General features: G+C 36.6%; 1 protein-coding gene across 5 annotated transcripts in view; it reads right to left on the bottom strand.

The window, feature by feature from the left end:
- Nucleotides 1-894: 894 nt before the first annotated feature.
- RPGR (retinitis pigmentosa GTPase regulator) overlaps nt 895-13,541 on the bottom strand; it is a 52,026-nt gene continuing 39,379 nt past the window's right edge. For 3 of the 5 annotated variants that reach the window (XM_044763547.2, XM_044763551.2, XM_044763549.2), the window contains 4 exons: nt 13,133-13,300; nt 11,602-11,659; nt 10,112-10,200; nt 895-1,704 (listed from right to left, as the gene is read on the bottom strand). In XM_044763547.2, the coding sequence (XP_044619482.1) occupies nt 1,498-1,704; nt 10,112-10,200; nt 11,602-11,659; nt 13,133-13,300 (522 nt within the window). In that variant the 3' untranslated portion in view covers nt 895-1,497. The remainder of the gene's footprint in view (nt 1,705-10,111; nt 10,201-11,601; nt 11,660-13,132; nt 13,301-13,541) is intronic. The other 2 variants (XM_044763548.2, XM_044763552.2) reach the window with 1 other exon arrangement.

Genomic DNA, 13,541 nt, shown 5'->3' with positions numbered 1-13,541 from the left:
TACCTAGGATTACTTTCCTTTTGCTTAAATTTAGCTGATTAGGAATTTTAATTACATCTGCAAAATCCTTCACCTTTTCCATATAATGTAACCTACGCGATGGAGTGATATGTCATCATGTTCACTGGTCCCACCCACACTCAAGGAGAAGGGATTATTCAGGGCAGGTACCAGCAGGTGGGAACTTTGGGGGCCATTTTAGAATTCTGCCTACCACAACTGGCATGTCTTAGTACTATTTGTGAGCTTACTTCCACTTAGCTCCTGTAGTTTAAATTTTGGCAAAGTATTTTTGCAATATTGTACCAGTGCTATAGTGGCAATAGTAAAAACTTTCATTGAATTTACTTTTAATAAAATTAGAATTCCACTAAACGTAATATTTAGAAGGCTATTTTGTACGATTTCAAAATCACATCTACTCTAGACTAACATCCTTACAACCCCTGGGCATGAAACACACAGATGGAGTTTCTTTTTCTTTGTTTAAATGGAGCAATGGTTGCTGTGATTGAAGAATAAAATGTTTTAGTCAGAAGCTAGAATGGGGAAAATGAAGGTATTATGTGCCATTAAATTAGTATGTGAGAGCATAGAAAAGCAATGTTTCTATCAGAGTAGACTTAACAGCTTTACCCTTCCTATTCTTTGTGGCAGAGCCTTGTGTGATGGAGCCAACCTTGGTTATCACTGCCAATGCTAGGGACGTCTGAAATGAGCAAGCCTGGCTGTGTCTGGTTCTCCTATGGTGATGATCTGTGGCATGGTCAAACACTCCAGATCATGCCATATAATCTGCAATGTTTTCATGCCAAATCACCTCCCTAAAAAAGGAGCGGGAAGTCAAGAAATTTCAACACAGTTTCCCCACAAAGATATACTGTGTACACAGCTGCACTGATATTTTCTTTACTCAGAGGTAAATGTATTTCGCATCTTTCAATATTTTGAAATAAGATTTTTTTGCCCCCATTTTATCAACTGATAACTCCAAGTACCTCCAAATTTTATTCATATTCACCCATTTAAACAGTAGAACCGACCAGATATAGTTTATTAAAATATGTTCATCAAAACAATTTTGACTCAGTTTTTAAAAATTGCAAATACATAAAAACTGTTAGTGTCATGAAATTGCAAATATTGTCTTCTGAAATTACAAAGAAGTAAAATTGTTTAGTAAAAGCTATGAAGTATCTTAATTTAACTTTCACATATAAAAATATATTTTTTCACTGCAACACTGAACAGTTAAGGCCACAACACTTGAAGGAAAGTTTGAGATACACATATTTTGAAATTGTTTGTCAAAAATATATTAGCGTAAATAAATATCAAAACTGGTCGTAATATTCAAATCAAATAAAACATATTATTAACTTATATCTTTAAAAGTTTGTCAGAAACTTTCCTTCAGAAGTCATAATGTTTTTCAAGTATAAATTACAACATGCTTGGTACAATGTGCTTGGTGACCATGAAAACATAAATATATATTTAGAGTATTGTACAAGATTTTGATCTTCTTGCCCCATTTGGGCGTGAAGTATCCTGATGATTTTGCCCCATGTCGCTCTGTTGGGCATCTTTGGTATTGCATTTAAAAGCTATTTGATCTCCTATTGGTTTTATCACTGGGAGTGGCTCATTATTATTCTGCATACTTTTCTGACACGTCAATGACATCCTTTTAAAGAAGAAAATCTAAAAAAAAAAAAACCACACACACAAACAATTCATTTCAGTAAGTGAAATATTCACTTAATAGTATTTAGGGGGTATAATTTCCAACAAGTCTTAACTTCATTTCATCACATCTTTATGGGGAACCACAAGTACAATGGTACATTCTTAGCATCTGTCAGCCTTTTATCTTTTACCAACAGCAATCATGATTCTTTCCTAAAACAAGATCTTTTAGGGTTTAACCTTCAACACTATCACTGTCTTGGTAATATATTATCATTTTTTCTTCAAAGAACAAATTTAGTATTCCACTTTGTTGTGTTATAAGAGGAAAAAAGATGAAAACTACCATACTCTGGCAGAGGACAACATACTTCCCATTCCTCTACATCAGAACTTCTCAGGAAGTGCTGCCAAACGATGGCAGTGCGAACCCCAGGGGTCTCAGTAGGTAGCTGGATATATGGGTCTGCTGCTTGGGGGAGGCCAGGGCTGCAATAGGTAGAGTATAGATAATAGGTGAAGAGAAGAAAGGAGACCCCATAACCTAGGGATTCCAGGAGAGTGGAAGAGAGAACAGAAGACACGAGACTGAGGAAGAGGCAAGTGTGAGAGGCAGGCAGAGCATGGGAAGCCAGCATTGGGAACTGAGCTTTTAGAAACAAAATTGGGAAAAAGAGGCAGCTAGCTCAGAAGTCAGGGAAGAAAAATACATCAGGAAGGGAGTGGCCAACAGGGCACATGCAGGAGAGATCAAGGAAGATGATGACTAAAGAGTTCCATTTGCTTGTTTGTTTTGTTTTGTTTTGTTTTGTTGAGGAAGATTAGCCCTGAGCTAACATCTGCTGCCAATCCTCCTCTTTTTGCTGAGGAAGACTGGCCCTGGGCTAACATCTGTGCCCATCTTCCTCTACTTTATATGTGGGACGCCCGCCACAGCATGGCTTGCCAAGCAGTGCCATGTCTGCACCCGGGATCCGAACCGGCGAACCCCAGGCCGCTGAAGTGGAACATGTGCACTTAACAGCTGTGCCAGGGGGCTGGCCCAAAAAAGTTCCATTTGATTTAAGCCCTCTGAGGATTCAGCCAGCAATAAAATAGGATTCTTAAAGACCGACAACACAGACAACGATTTTGACAAGATGCCAAAAACAAAAAACAGGTGAGAACTTGGCTCCTTCAGAAATCAAAATGGTACTACTAATAATAGTTTACCTTAATTTATCTTTAAAGAATGGAAGAATTGAGGTGAAAAGTTGTAACTGAAAAAGTCAGAGCCTAGAAAAACGGTCTATGGACTAAAATGGGAGAACTCTCGTTCCTGCTATTGTGGAGGAATACCTATCGTGAAAAACTCTGCCACTACAAAATATCAAGAAATGCTGAATAAGCGTAAAAACTATAATTTTATAATGTGTAGGTAAGCTCACAAAAAATGACAGGAAATCCCTGTGGGCCAAAAAAATGAAGAGGGAATAGGAAGCCTCAGAGGTGAGTGAGCACTGAAATGGCATTTATTGATGTCATAACTTAAACCCTTGGATTGTAACAGATTTGGTCTCATGACATGTGGAGAATTAGAACTGAGACCCCTATATCAAGTGGGGACCCTCTAAGGACTATGCCCTTAATGTAAGTCCACCTATAAACATTGGGAGATAACAAAATCACATGCCTCTCTCAGCCTAGGCTTTGAGGGAAGGAGAACAATGTTTTCCTAATGTGAGTTTAGGGTTCACATTTTATTACTGGTGGGGGTGGGACAGCCTTAACTGAGAAATTAACTGAAAGTGATCCTGGAATGGTAACACACCAGGGAGCTAAGAGAGGCTAATAGAAATTTTCTGTGAATGGACTTACCCTCATCTAAGCCTTAAAGGATTTCCACAAAATGTCCCTGTGGAACATGAACTCACAATTCGATTTTCAAAACACATACGGAAACAAGACAGTATTAGCAAGTCAGCCAAACCAACAAACAGATTTAGACTCCTAAGGGTGTCTGACATTGGAATAACTAAATACAGAATATAAAATACATATGCCTAAATTATTTAAAGGACTAGAATAAAAAACATAAGCACAAAACAAGGTATTAGCTTTTAAAAGATCAGATTGATTTGAAAAAGAATAAAAATAGAATTTCACTTCTAAATGTGAAAGGTATAATCATTGAAATTAAAAAATAGGTAGCTTAAATACATTAGTCTCAGCTGAAAAGAAACTGAAATAGATGAAAGCTCTGAAATTCCCCCGAATATCACTTAGACATGGAAAATATGAAAGTAATATTAAAAGATGTGGACAACAGAATGAAAAGTTTTATTATATCAGAGGTCCAAAGAGGAGAGAGGGAAGATTCAAATATATAATAAATGAGAATTTTCTTAAAATGATGAATGACATGAATTCTCAGATTCAATAGTCATAATAGGGGCTGGCCCCATGGCTGAGTGGTTAAAATTCCACGCATCCCGCTTTGGCTGCCTGGGTTTGCAGGTTCGGATCCTGGATGTGAACCTACTCCACTCATCAGACATGCTGTGGAGGCATCCCACATGCAAAGTAGAGGAGGACTGGCACAGATGTTAGCTCAGGGCTAATCTTCCTCAAGCAAAAACGAAGAGGATAGGGGCTGGCCCAGTGGCATAGTGGTTAAGTTCGCATGCTCCACTTTGGTGGCCTAGGGTGTGCAGGTTCGGATCCTGGGCATGGACCTACACACCATTCATCAAGCCATGCTATGGCTGCCTCCCATATACAAAGTAGAGGAAGACTGGCACAGATGTTAGTTCAAGGACCATCTCTCTCAAGCAAAAAGAGGAAGTCTGGCAATAGATGTTAGCTCAGGGCCAATCTTCCTCATAAAAAAAGTGATAATAAATTAGAAGAAAGTTAAAATAAAAAATTCACACCTAGGCATCTCATAGTGAACTGAAGTACACAAAGACAAACAATGTAAAAAGCAGCCAGAGAGAAATGACAGATTATACACAAAGTTATCAGTAATTATACTAAAGCAAATTTATTAATAGCAACAATGGGAACAGATAGTAAGAGAAAATAACCATCAACCAGCCATACTATCCTATCATTCACTTTCAAGTGAACAGAAAGTGAACAAGTTAACTACAAAAGAAATCTCTGACAGGAACTTCCAAAGGATTTCATCAGGAAGAAGAGAAAGGATCCCAGAAAGGATATTTGAAATTTAAAAAGGAACAGTGAGTAAAGAAAGTGGTATAACAAATAATAATATTTGATTGGTGAGGTTAAAAAAATTAATATACTGGATACAATAACATGTAAAATGGGAAGGAAGGGATGATAGGAGAGAAACTTCTTCTAAGATCCTGGTATTTTTGGGGAAAAAAGATAGGAACATTGATAAGCTTTAGATTTTAGCTATGCATGTTAAAAATCCAGCTTATAGGCCACTTATAAGAGATACATCTAAAACACAAGCAAATGTATAAGAAGGAAAAAAGATATATCAGGCAAATGCTAACCAAAGGAAAGCTAGTAATATCAGAAAAAATAAACTTTAGCATTTTTTAGGGATAAAGAAGAATACTATAAATAGTAACATGATAAATTTAAACCTAACTGCATCAATGATTAAATTAAATATAATATAAATGGTCTAAATGTTCCAATTAAAAGGCATAGATTTTCAGGTTTGACAAAATAGCAAGACCCAGCTATATGAGGTACTATCAAATGCACCTCAAATATAAAATCACAAATAGGTTAAAAGGATGGAAAAAGATATGCCATGATAACTCTAATCAAAAGAAAGCTAGAGTGGTTATTTAATATCAAACCAAGTAGATTTCAGAGCAAAGAATATTATCGAGGATAATTTTATAATGATAAAGGGGTCAATTAAGAGAATTTAACCATCCTAAACATTACAGAACCTAATAACAGCTTTAAAATACATGAAGCAAAAACTAATAGAAGTACAAGGAGAAATAGACAAATCTACAATTATAGTCAGGAATTTTAACACTCCTCTCTCAATAACAGATAGAATAATAGAATAAGCAGAGAGAAAATCAGGAAGGATAGAGAAGACTTCCAACACTATCAACCAACTTGACCTAAATGACACTGACAGGACACTCCACCTAGCAGCAGCATTCTTCTCTACCTTCCTCTGAAGTGCACATGGAACACTTAGCAAGAGAGACTTGATTCTGGGCCATAAAACACATCTCAATAAATGTAAAAGGACTCAAGTCATAATAAGTATGTTCTCCAATCACAATATAATTAAATTAGAAATTAACAGCAGAAAGATCTCTGGAAAATCTCCAAATATGTTGGAATTAAATAACTCATTAGTCAAAAAAGAAATCACATAACTAGGATATACAACTATGTATAGGGCTTTGGGGAGGAAAAAACAAACAGGAAGATAGGCAATAGATGTTAGCTCAGGGCCAATCTTCCCCACCAAAAAGCATACCTTAAAAAAAAATCAAAGAGGGAAATCAGAAAGTATTTTGAACTAAATTAAAATGAAAAAAACAATATATCAAGTACGTCAGAGGAAATTTATAGCATGAAAAACCTCTACTAGAGAATAAGAAAGATCTCAAGTCAGTGACCTCAACTTTCATGTTAAAAAACTAGAAAAAGAAAAGCAAATTAAACCCAAAGTAAGTAGAAGAAAGGAAACTATAAAGATCAGAGTGGACATAAATAAAATAGAAAATACAGAAAAATCAATGAAACCAAAAATTGATTCTTTGAAAAGATCAATAAAATTGATAAACTTCTAACCAGTTAATCAGGGAATAAAAACCAGAAGACACAAAATAAATCTGACAAAATATGTGCAAGGCCTGTACACTGAAAACTATAAAACATTGCTAGAAATTTAAGAAGATACCAATGAATGGAGAGAAATATCACCTTCATGAGTTAAGAGACTTACTATGGTAAAGACATTAATTCTTCCCAAACTAATCTGTAGATTCACAGCAATCCCAATCAAACTCCCAGCAGGTACTTTTTTTTCAGTTAATTGACAAACTGATTCTAAAACTTCAGAAATTTTTTGGAAATGCAAAAGGTCTAGAATAGCCAAAATAAGTTTGAAAAAGAACAAAGTTGGAGGACTAACACTTGCTGATTTCAAGACTTATTACAAAGCTACAGTAATCAAGACAGTGTGGTACTGGCACAAGACAGACAGATCAAAGGAACAGAATCCAGAATCCAGAAATAGGCCCACACATGAAAAGTTAACTGATTTCTGACCAAGGTGTGAAGGCAAGTCAGTAGAGAAAGGGTAGTCTTTCTTTCAACAAATGGTGCCAGAACAATTGGATGTCCATATGCAAAAAAAAAAAAAAGAACCTTAATCCGTACCTTAAAACATTAACTCAAAATAGAATATTACTCAGCAATATAAAGGAATGAACCATTGATACATGCATAGCTGGATCCCAAAATAATTATGCTGAATGAAGGAAGCCAAACCAAAAAAAAAAAAAGAGTACATAGTGTAAGATTTCATTTATATAAAAATCTAGAACTTGCAAAATAATGTATGATGACAGAAAGCAGATCAGTGGTTTGCTGAGGATGGCAGGAGGGTGGGGAATGTTGACAGGGATCACAAAGAGGCACAAAGAACCTTCCGCTAATAATGGCACTGTTCACTCTCTTGATTGTGATTATGGTTGTGTAAGTGTATACATATGTCAAAACTAATCAGATGATATACTTTAAGCATGTGCAGTTTATTATAGTTCAAGTATACCTCAAAAAAGCTATTTTTAAAAAGCAGGGGAGTAATTATTGGGTGGGCCTGAAAGAGATTGTCTCAGGTCTGAAGCCTGGGAAAAAGCGCCAGTGACAGGAGAGCATATATGTAATCTACCTCACAATATAGAGTAAAGCTAACTGTGTACTTGAGGCGAACGTGCTGAGTTGTGGCTGCAAGGGTGAACAAAGCGTAGCATCAGAGAAAAGGTAGTCATGAGGAAAGGCAAGAATCCACAGGCATACTTTTTGGTGGAGAAATTCTCATCTCAGCCTCGTTTATTTATGGCAGTGGCAATGATAAGAATCTATGAACTGTGAACTGACATGGGGAACTATCCAGGGAATCAGCCATGTTCCAGCTAGTTTCTGAGGGAAGGCACTGGATCTTTAACCTCGGTATCTGCAGCTTCTAGCCTTATGCCTGGCACGCAAGAGATACTCAATTAATGTATGCTAAATAAATACATGAATGAACTAATTCCATGATGGAAAGAAGTTATTTTTAATAGCTGAAAAGCTTACTGCTTTTTTCATTAGCTTACTTAGGTGGAATTTAAGCCAATAACACATTTTTCTTAGTCACTAACTGTGGATTCAAATAATCAGCTTTGACTACAGTTTGGAAAAGCAATATTTGGTAATTTCCATATACAACAATCATCTCTCAAAAGATTTCTGCTGCCGACTAAAATCACAGGTCCTAACCTGGCTCTCTGAAACATTTAAAATCACCAAAACAGAAGTGAATGGTGAATTCTGTCTTGTAGACACCAAGAGTGCAATTCTTTCTTTTCTTTTTTTTTCAGATTATCTTTGGAGTGACTGTCTAACTTGGGGGGGGGGCGATGCAAAATCTTAAACCTGTGTTTACTTTGATATGAGTTAATGCATCCTTTATTTTCCAAGATTTAAAAACAGTCTGACTTGTTTGGCTTGGAGGTATAAATAGGTTAGAGACACTGTAGATAAAAAAGTGTCATGTGTGAATGCTTGGAAAAAAACTCATCCAAGTCATCTATTTCATTTTTAAAATATGTAGAATAATAGCATATTCTTTAAGTAGGAAATACACTGATTACTGCTGGACTTTTTAAATATAATTTCCATTACTTTTTGTTTCTCATCTTTAACAAATGAAATGCGTATTTACTGAAATACATTTTTACATTAGGTATAAATGAGGATTCAAGCAGAATCAAAGTTTAAGAGCAAATTCTTCAGCCTGGCACTTGCAGCCCTCTGTATGCTGGCCCAACCTCATCTGTGTCCCATCCACTAGCACTGGCACTCGGGCTCCTGGCTTGGCCTGCTCCTACAGGCGCTTGCCACTCTGCCTCCCACACGGCATTCCTTCCCTCGGTTCAGCCCTCTCTCCTGTCCTGCGTATCTAAATGCTAACACCTGTGGGCAATGCTGAAGACAGGAGAGCCTGAGAAGGTCCTGAAACTTGACCACGGTTCAGCCCTCTCTCCTGTCCTGCGTATCTAAATGCTAACACCTGTGGGCAATGCTGAAGACAGGAGAGCCTGAGAAGGTCCTGAAACTTGACCACGTATTCTAGAATACGCATTTTCATTTGGTCAGAGGTGTGTTTGCTTCGCTTCACTTTTTCTCTCCTTAGGTTCTTACATCTCCTGACTCCTTTACTATTCATCTTTCTCCCTCACATCTGATTTTTTTTTTTTCTAGAGCCTTTTTTGAGCTCTTATAATTGGAAAAACTATTCACGGGAATGCTATGAAGCATAGTAGATACCCGTTAAATGTTCTGTTCTACTAGACAGAAAATCTAAAAAGTTCCTAAACCTTGATCAAATGTTCTGACAATACATATGTTAAAACTCTAAGAAGGATAATAATTCTAAAGTATCCTTTGAGCCAGGTCACAACTATCTTTGGGGTATAATAATCCAAAGTTATAAGATAATTTTTATAAAGATAAAAATGGTCATGAAATAACTTTTAGTAAAAGATAACAATATGGGGATCTAGGCCAAAATAACTTTTGAAATTTCTGAAGTAATTCTGAAAGAAATCTCAGAGTGGCATATACCTCCAAAGATGGCAAAGACAGGCTGTTTACTACTCGAAGGGTGGCTCCTGGTTTTACCTTCATCCTTTCCCCTTTCTTATTCCCTTACATTCTGCAACTCATTGTCAACCAAAAATATTTCTGAGCATTTACCATGTACCAGGAACTATGCTAAGTACCAAGGATACACTGGAAAGCAAAATAGAAAATAGTTTCTCAAGTGGATTTTCTAAGCACAATCGTCTCTATTTTTTAATTCATCCTATTTCTTGGCTTTGCTCTACTCTCTTTTAGACTCTCATGATTATTATACTCATAATTTAAGCAACAGTTCTTTTATGTATCTGGTATTATATGTTGAATCAGCATAAACAGGATGATAGAAAGGAACATGCTATTAAATTTTGGCAGAGCAACGTGACTCGTAATCTTAAAGTCCAATAAATAAATAAATATGTACCCTAAAAATGTGAAACATCACCTGAAATTCTTCACATTTTAGGACATAAAAACCCATATTAAGGGGATTAAATTATGTGGATCACCATATAAAAAGTAGAAGGAGTAATTCAATACTTTGGTCTAAACATTAAAATGAAAAATTCATTTCACTTACCTTTGATTTTTTCTCTTCTTTACTGGGTGTTGCTACACTATATCCCAGGACTTCCGAAGAACTGCTCTTTGCATGGCTACACATGCTTCCTACAATAGGATATATTTAGAAATATATTTTCTAACTAATGAGAAACAGAAAAGTCCTGATGCTTCCGTGAAACTCTCTCAACCCTGATCACAGGGTAATACTAAAAGAACATACCACTCGGGTAGTGGACAAGGTCTACACTGCATACTTCCTGAAGGGCTGAGTTAAGGCAAAAAGCCCAGAATGACCTGACCAATGTCGTAAATATTTAGACAACCAACATCCAAATAGAGCTATAAAGGTAACAGTAAACGTTAGGGAAGACTTCTGTAAAACATAAATGACCTTTTTTTAAAAATTAACCTAGTTATAACTAAGTTCTTTCTACTCAAATGGACATGTTATTTTTTGGTGTTTCAAATTAACCCACGTGTTATATAGTCAAATAATGATCTTTAAAGTATACTCATGAGGCATATGCACTTTTTAAATTTTCTATCATCCAATACTTAATTTTAACACTTTAGGCTATATGCTAAGAATAGAGATGATAAATATTTTAACATTTTGCTTAACATAGTCTAAAACTCACTACTCTTTCTGCAGAAGTTATAAGGAAAAAGGATTAAGGGAACTATTCCTTCTTCTGCTTAAGTTCGGATCAGATATCCACTATCATGATAGCTATTTTTTTTTAAAGATTTTATTTATTTTTCCTTTTTTCTCCCCAAAGCCCCCCATGGTACATAGTTGTATATTCTTAGTTGTGGGTCCTTAACCACTCGGCCATGGGGCCAGCCCCCGTGATAGCTATTTTTAATGAGAACACAGTAAAAAGCACACTGTGATGTGGTGATGTGGAGACATAATACAGGGGTCATACAGCAAAAATATAGATATTTGGGTGTAGAAAATGTAGGTCTCGAGGGCAAGCACAGTCTCCTCTATTCTGTGGCACCTGTTCTCTGACAGGACTCCTCTTAAATGCCTGAGGTAAGATCAAAAACTCAGGTCTGGGCTCCAAGGGAAATACCTGGATGGCCCACTGTGGCTCCAGGCCAGCCTGGTCACCAGCACTGGGGTCTCGCAGTGCTTACGAGAGATACAAATTGAGATTTGGGGCAAAAGTCCAACTTAACACTACTGATTAAAAGAAGAAAAAAGGTAGTAAAAAGGCTGTCCTAAACCACTTAACACTGACACAGGAGCAGCACGAGTAATGCGAATATTTTGACGTGAAGAAGCTGTGGTGGTTATAATGAAAACAAATAAGCCTATGTTGCATATTTTATAGCTTGTTACAAGGGTCATGTGACAGCAGAAAGTATAAAAGAGAATACGTGTGTAAGCTATAATTACTTGATTACAGCATATATATACACATATGTATGTACATACGTATGCACGCTATGTATCTAGCCTTTTTAAACGTATACTTTTAAAGTTGAATGTGCTCACACCTTTTGGATTTTCGTTGTATTCATAAAGGGCCCGTTTCTGTTGGTTGGATTTTTTGTCCTATAAACAATAAACAATATACAATATAATAAATATTTTGTATTGTAATTGTAGATAAATACAATATAATTATATAATATATTAAGAAACATCTTTGTGCTGTGGTAGAAAACCCAGTCTTGGTTTTAAGCATGGTTCCAGAGCTGGCCTCTAGCTGACAACACAAACACGTGACAATTACTTCACTTAGCTGGGCTCTTGCCTAGATGCTGAGTGATTGCTAATGTCCCTCCTAACTTAAAATTGTATGATTTAAAAAAATTGTGTGACTCAAGAATTCTACTCAAAGAACATTCAGGAACATTAACTGGTATATGAATTAGCCCAACATTTTACAATGTCAAATTAGAGTTTAATGAATTCTATGTTAAAGAATTTAGGGACCACCTTAACCGGAACTCATAAACGTTGTTTATAAACAGAATCTTCCTCTCCGTCTGAAAGAAAACAGTAACTGCCAGAACATTTTTCTTCTCAGTGAGAGGAAGGAGTCTTGGATAAAGAAGGAATCAAGGAGGAGAATGAACTCTATAGCACAACACCATTTTGTAAATCAAAACTATATGCACACAAAACAATACATGTTTTATAAGTACACATCCAAAAAAGAGACAAGTATGTTTCAATGGTTGTCTATATTACGGAAAAGGGGAATGGGACTAAGAGAGAATCAATTTAAATAAAGAGAGGAGACTTGCACAGACCTATGATGATAGTGTTTCACCAACAAGAAGGTATGATTAACTTAGTGTTCTGAGCAAAAGGTTCAAAAAATGAAAACAGAAATGAATCAATGCAGTGTCATTCAGTTTGGGTTTCTGAATTCCATACCTCTGCAATTAACCCAGAGCAGTGTTAGCAAATAAGTGATTTCAAGCCTACCAATTGTCCCCTAGCAGGCTCACTCTTAGGCAAAACTGCCAAATAGAGATGATGTTTTTGGCACCCATAGCTCCACTTTCAGGATGATTCTCTCTTCCTCAGTGATACCTCTTGCTATTCCTCCTGTACTTTCTTCTAGACTGCATCTGTGCAGAACTGATCACAACCTCAAATACTGCTGTGAACAATTTTCATTATCCGAGTGCATGTAAATATACACATGTATGCGGGCCCCTACATATCCCATTTCTGTCACCAGGAAGGGCTGCTAACTTTGTAATTTCATCATTGCAAGGACCCAGTGCTGACCTTCTCAGTTAACCTCTCAACAGTGTACTATTCTGCCCCCTATCAGTTGATTTTCACTTTTGGGGAACGGAATGCTACCAAGAAGTGTAGAAAGGGTGCTAGAAACAAAGTGTGCCTGATTCCTAAGTTTACCTAAGCTTTCTCTACAGCACATGAACACAGTCAGTCACAGAAGTGTTTCTGCTCCCAAAGGAAGTTAGAGTCTGCCCTCTGCAGGGACCAGGGGGCTCAGACACTTGCTCTTAACGCAGGATCTCAGGATTCAAGTACAAGTCCTCATACCTGTTCAGCGGTTGCCAATACCTTTTCAGCCGAGCTGTCGCTGGTTTCACTGGGGTCGTCTGCAGGAACATTTTTATTCTCTCTCTCAGCTTCCTTCCCACCTTCCGCACATTCACCAATTCCCTCATCCACGTCTTCTAGGTCCTCATTTTCTGAAAATTCACGACTCTGTGACAAAATCGATATCAGGGAAGAGTTAAGATTTTCTTTTTTAAAAAACAGATTTGATATTGCTGACATAAATAATTTATACCATCTCGAAGAACACACAGAATATGAATTCAAATACTGAAGTTAAGGAAATAAAATATTGCATAGTCCATGCCACATATCAACTTACTATATTACCAAGGACTTTATGCATGTTGCTCTATTTCAACATTCTCAATGATGAGGATTCACAAAATTC

This window comes from Equus asinus, chromosome X, assembly GCF_041296235.1.
Source record: "Equus asinus isolate D_3611 breed Donkey chromosome X, EquAss-T2T_v2, whole genome shotgun sequence".
NCBI classification, from domain to species: Eukaryota; Metazoa; Chordata; class Mammalia; order Perissodactyla; family Equidae; genus Equus; species Equus asinus.
This window is presented reverse-complemented; position numbering and strand designations above follow the sequence as displayed.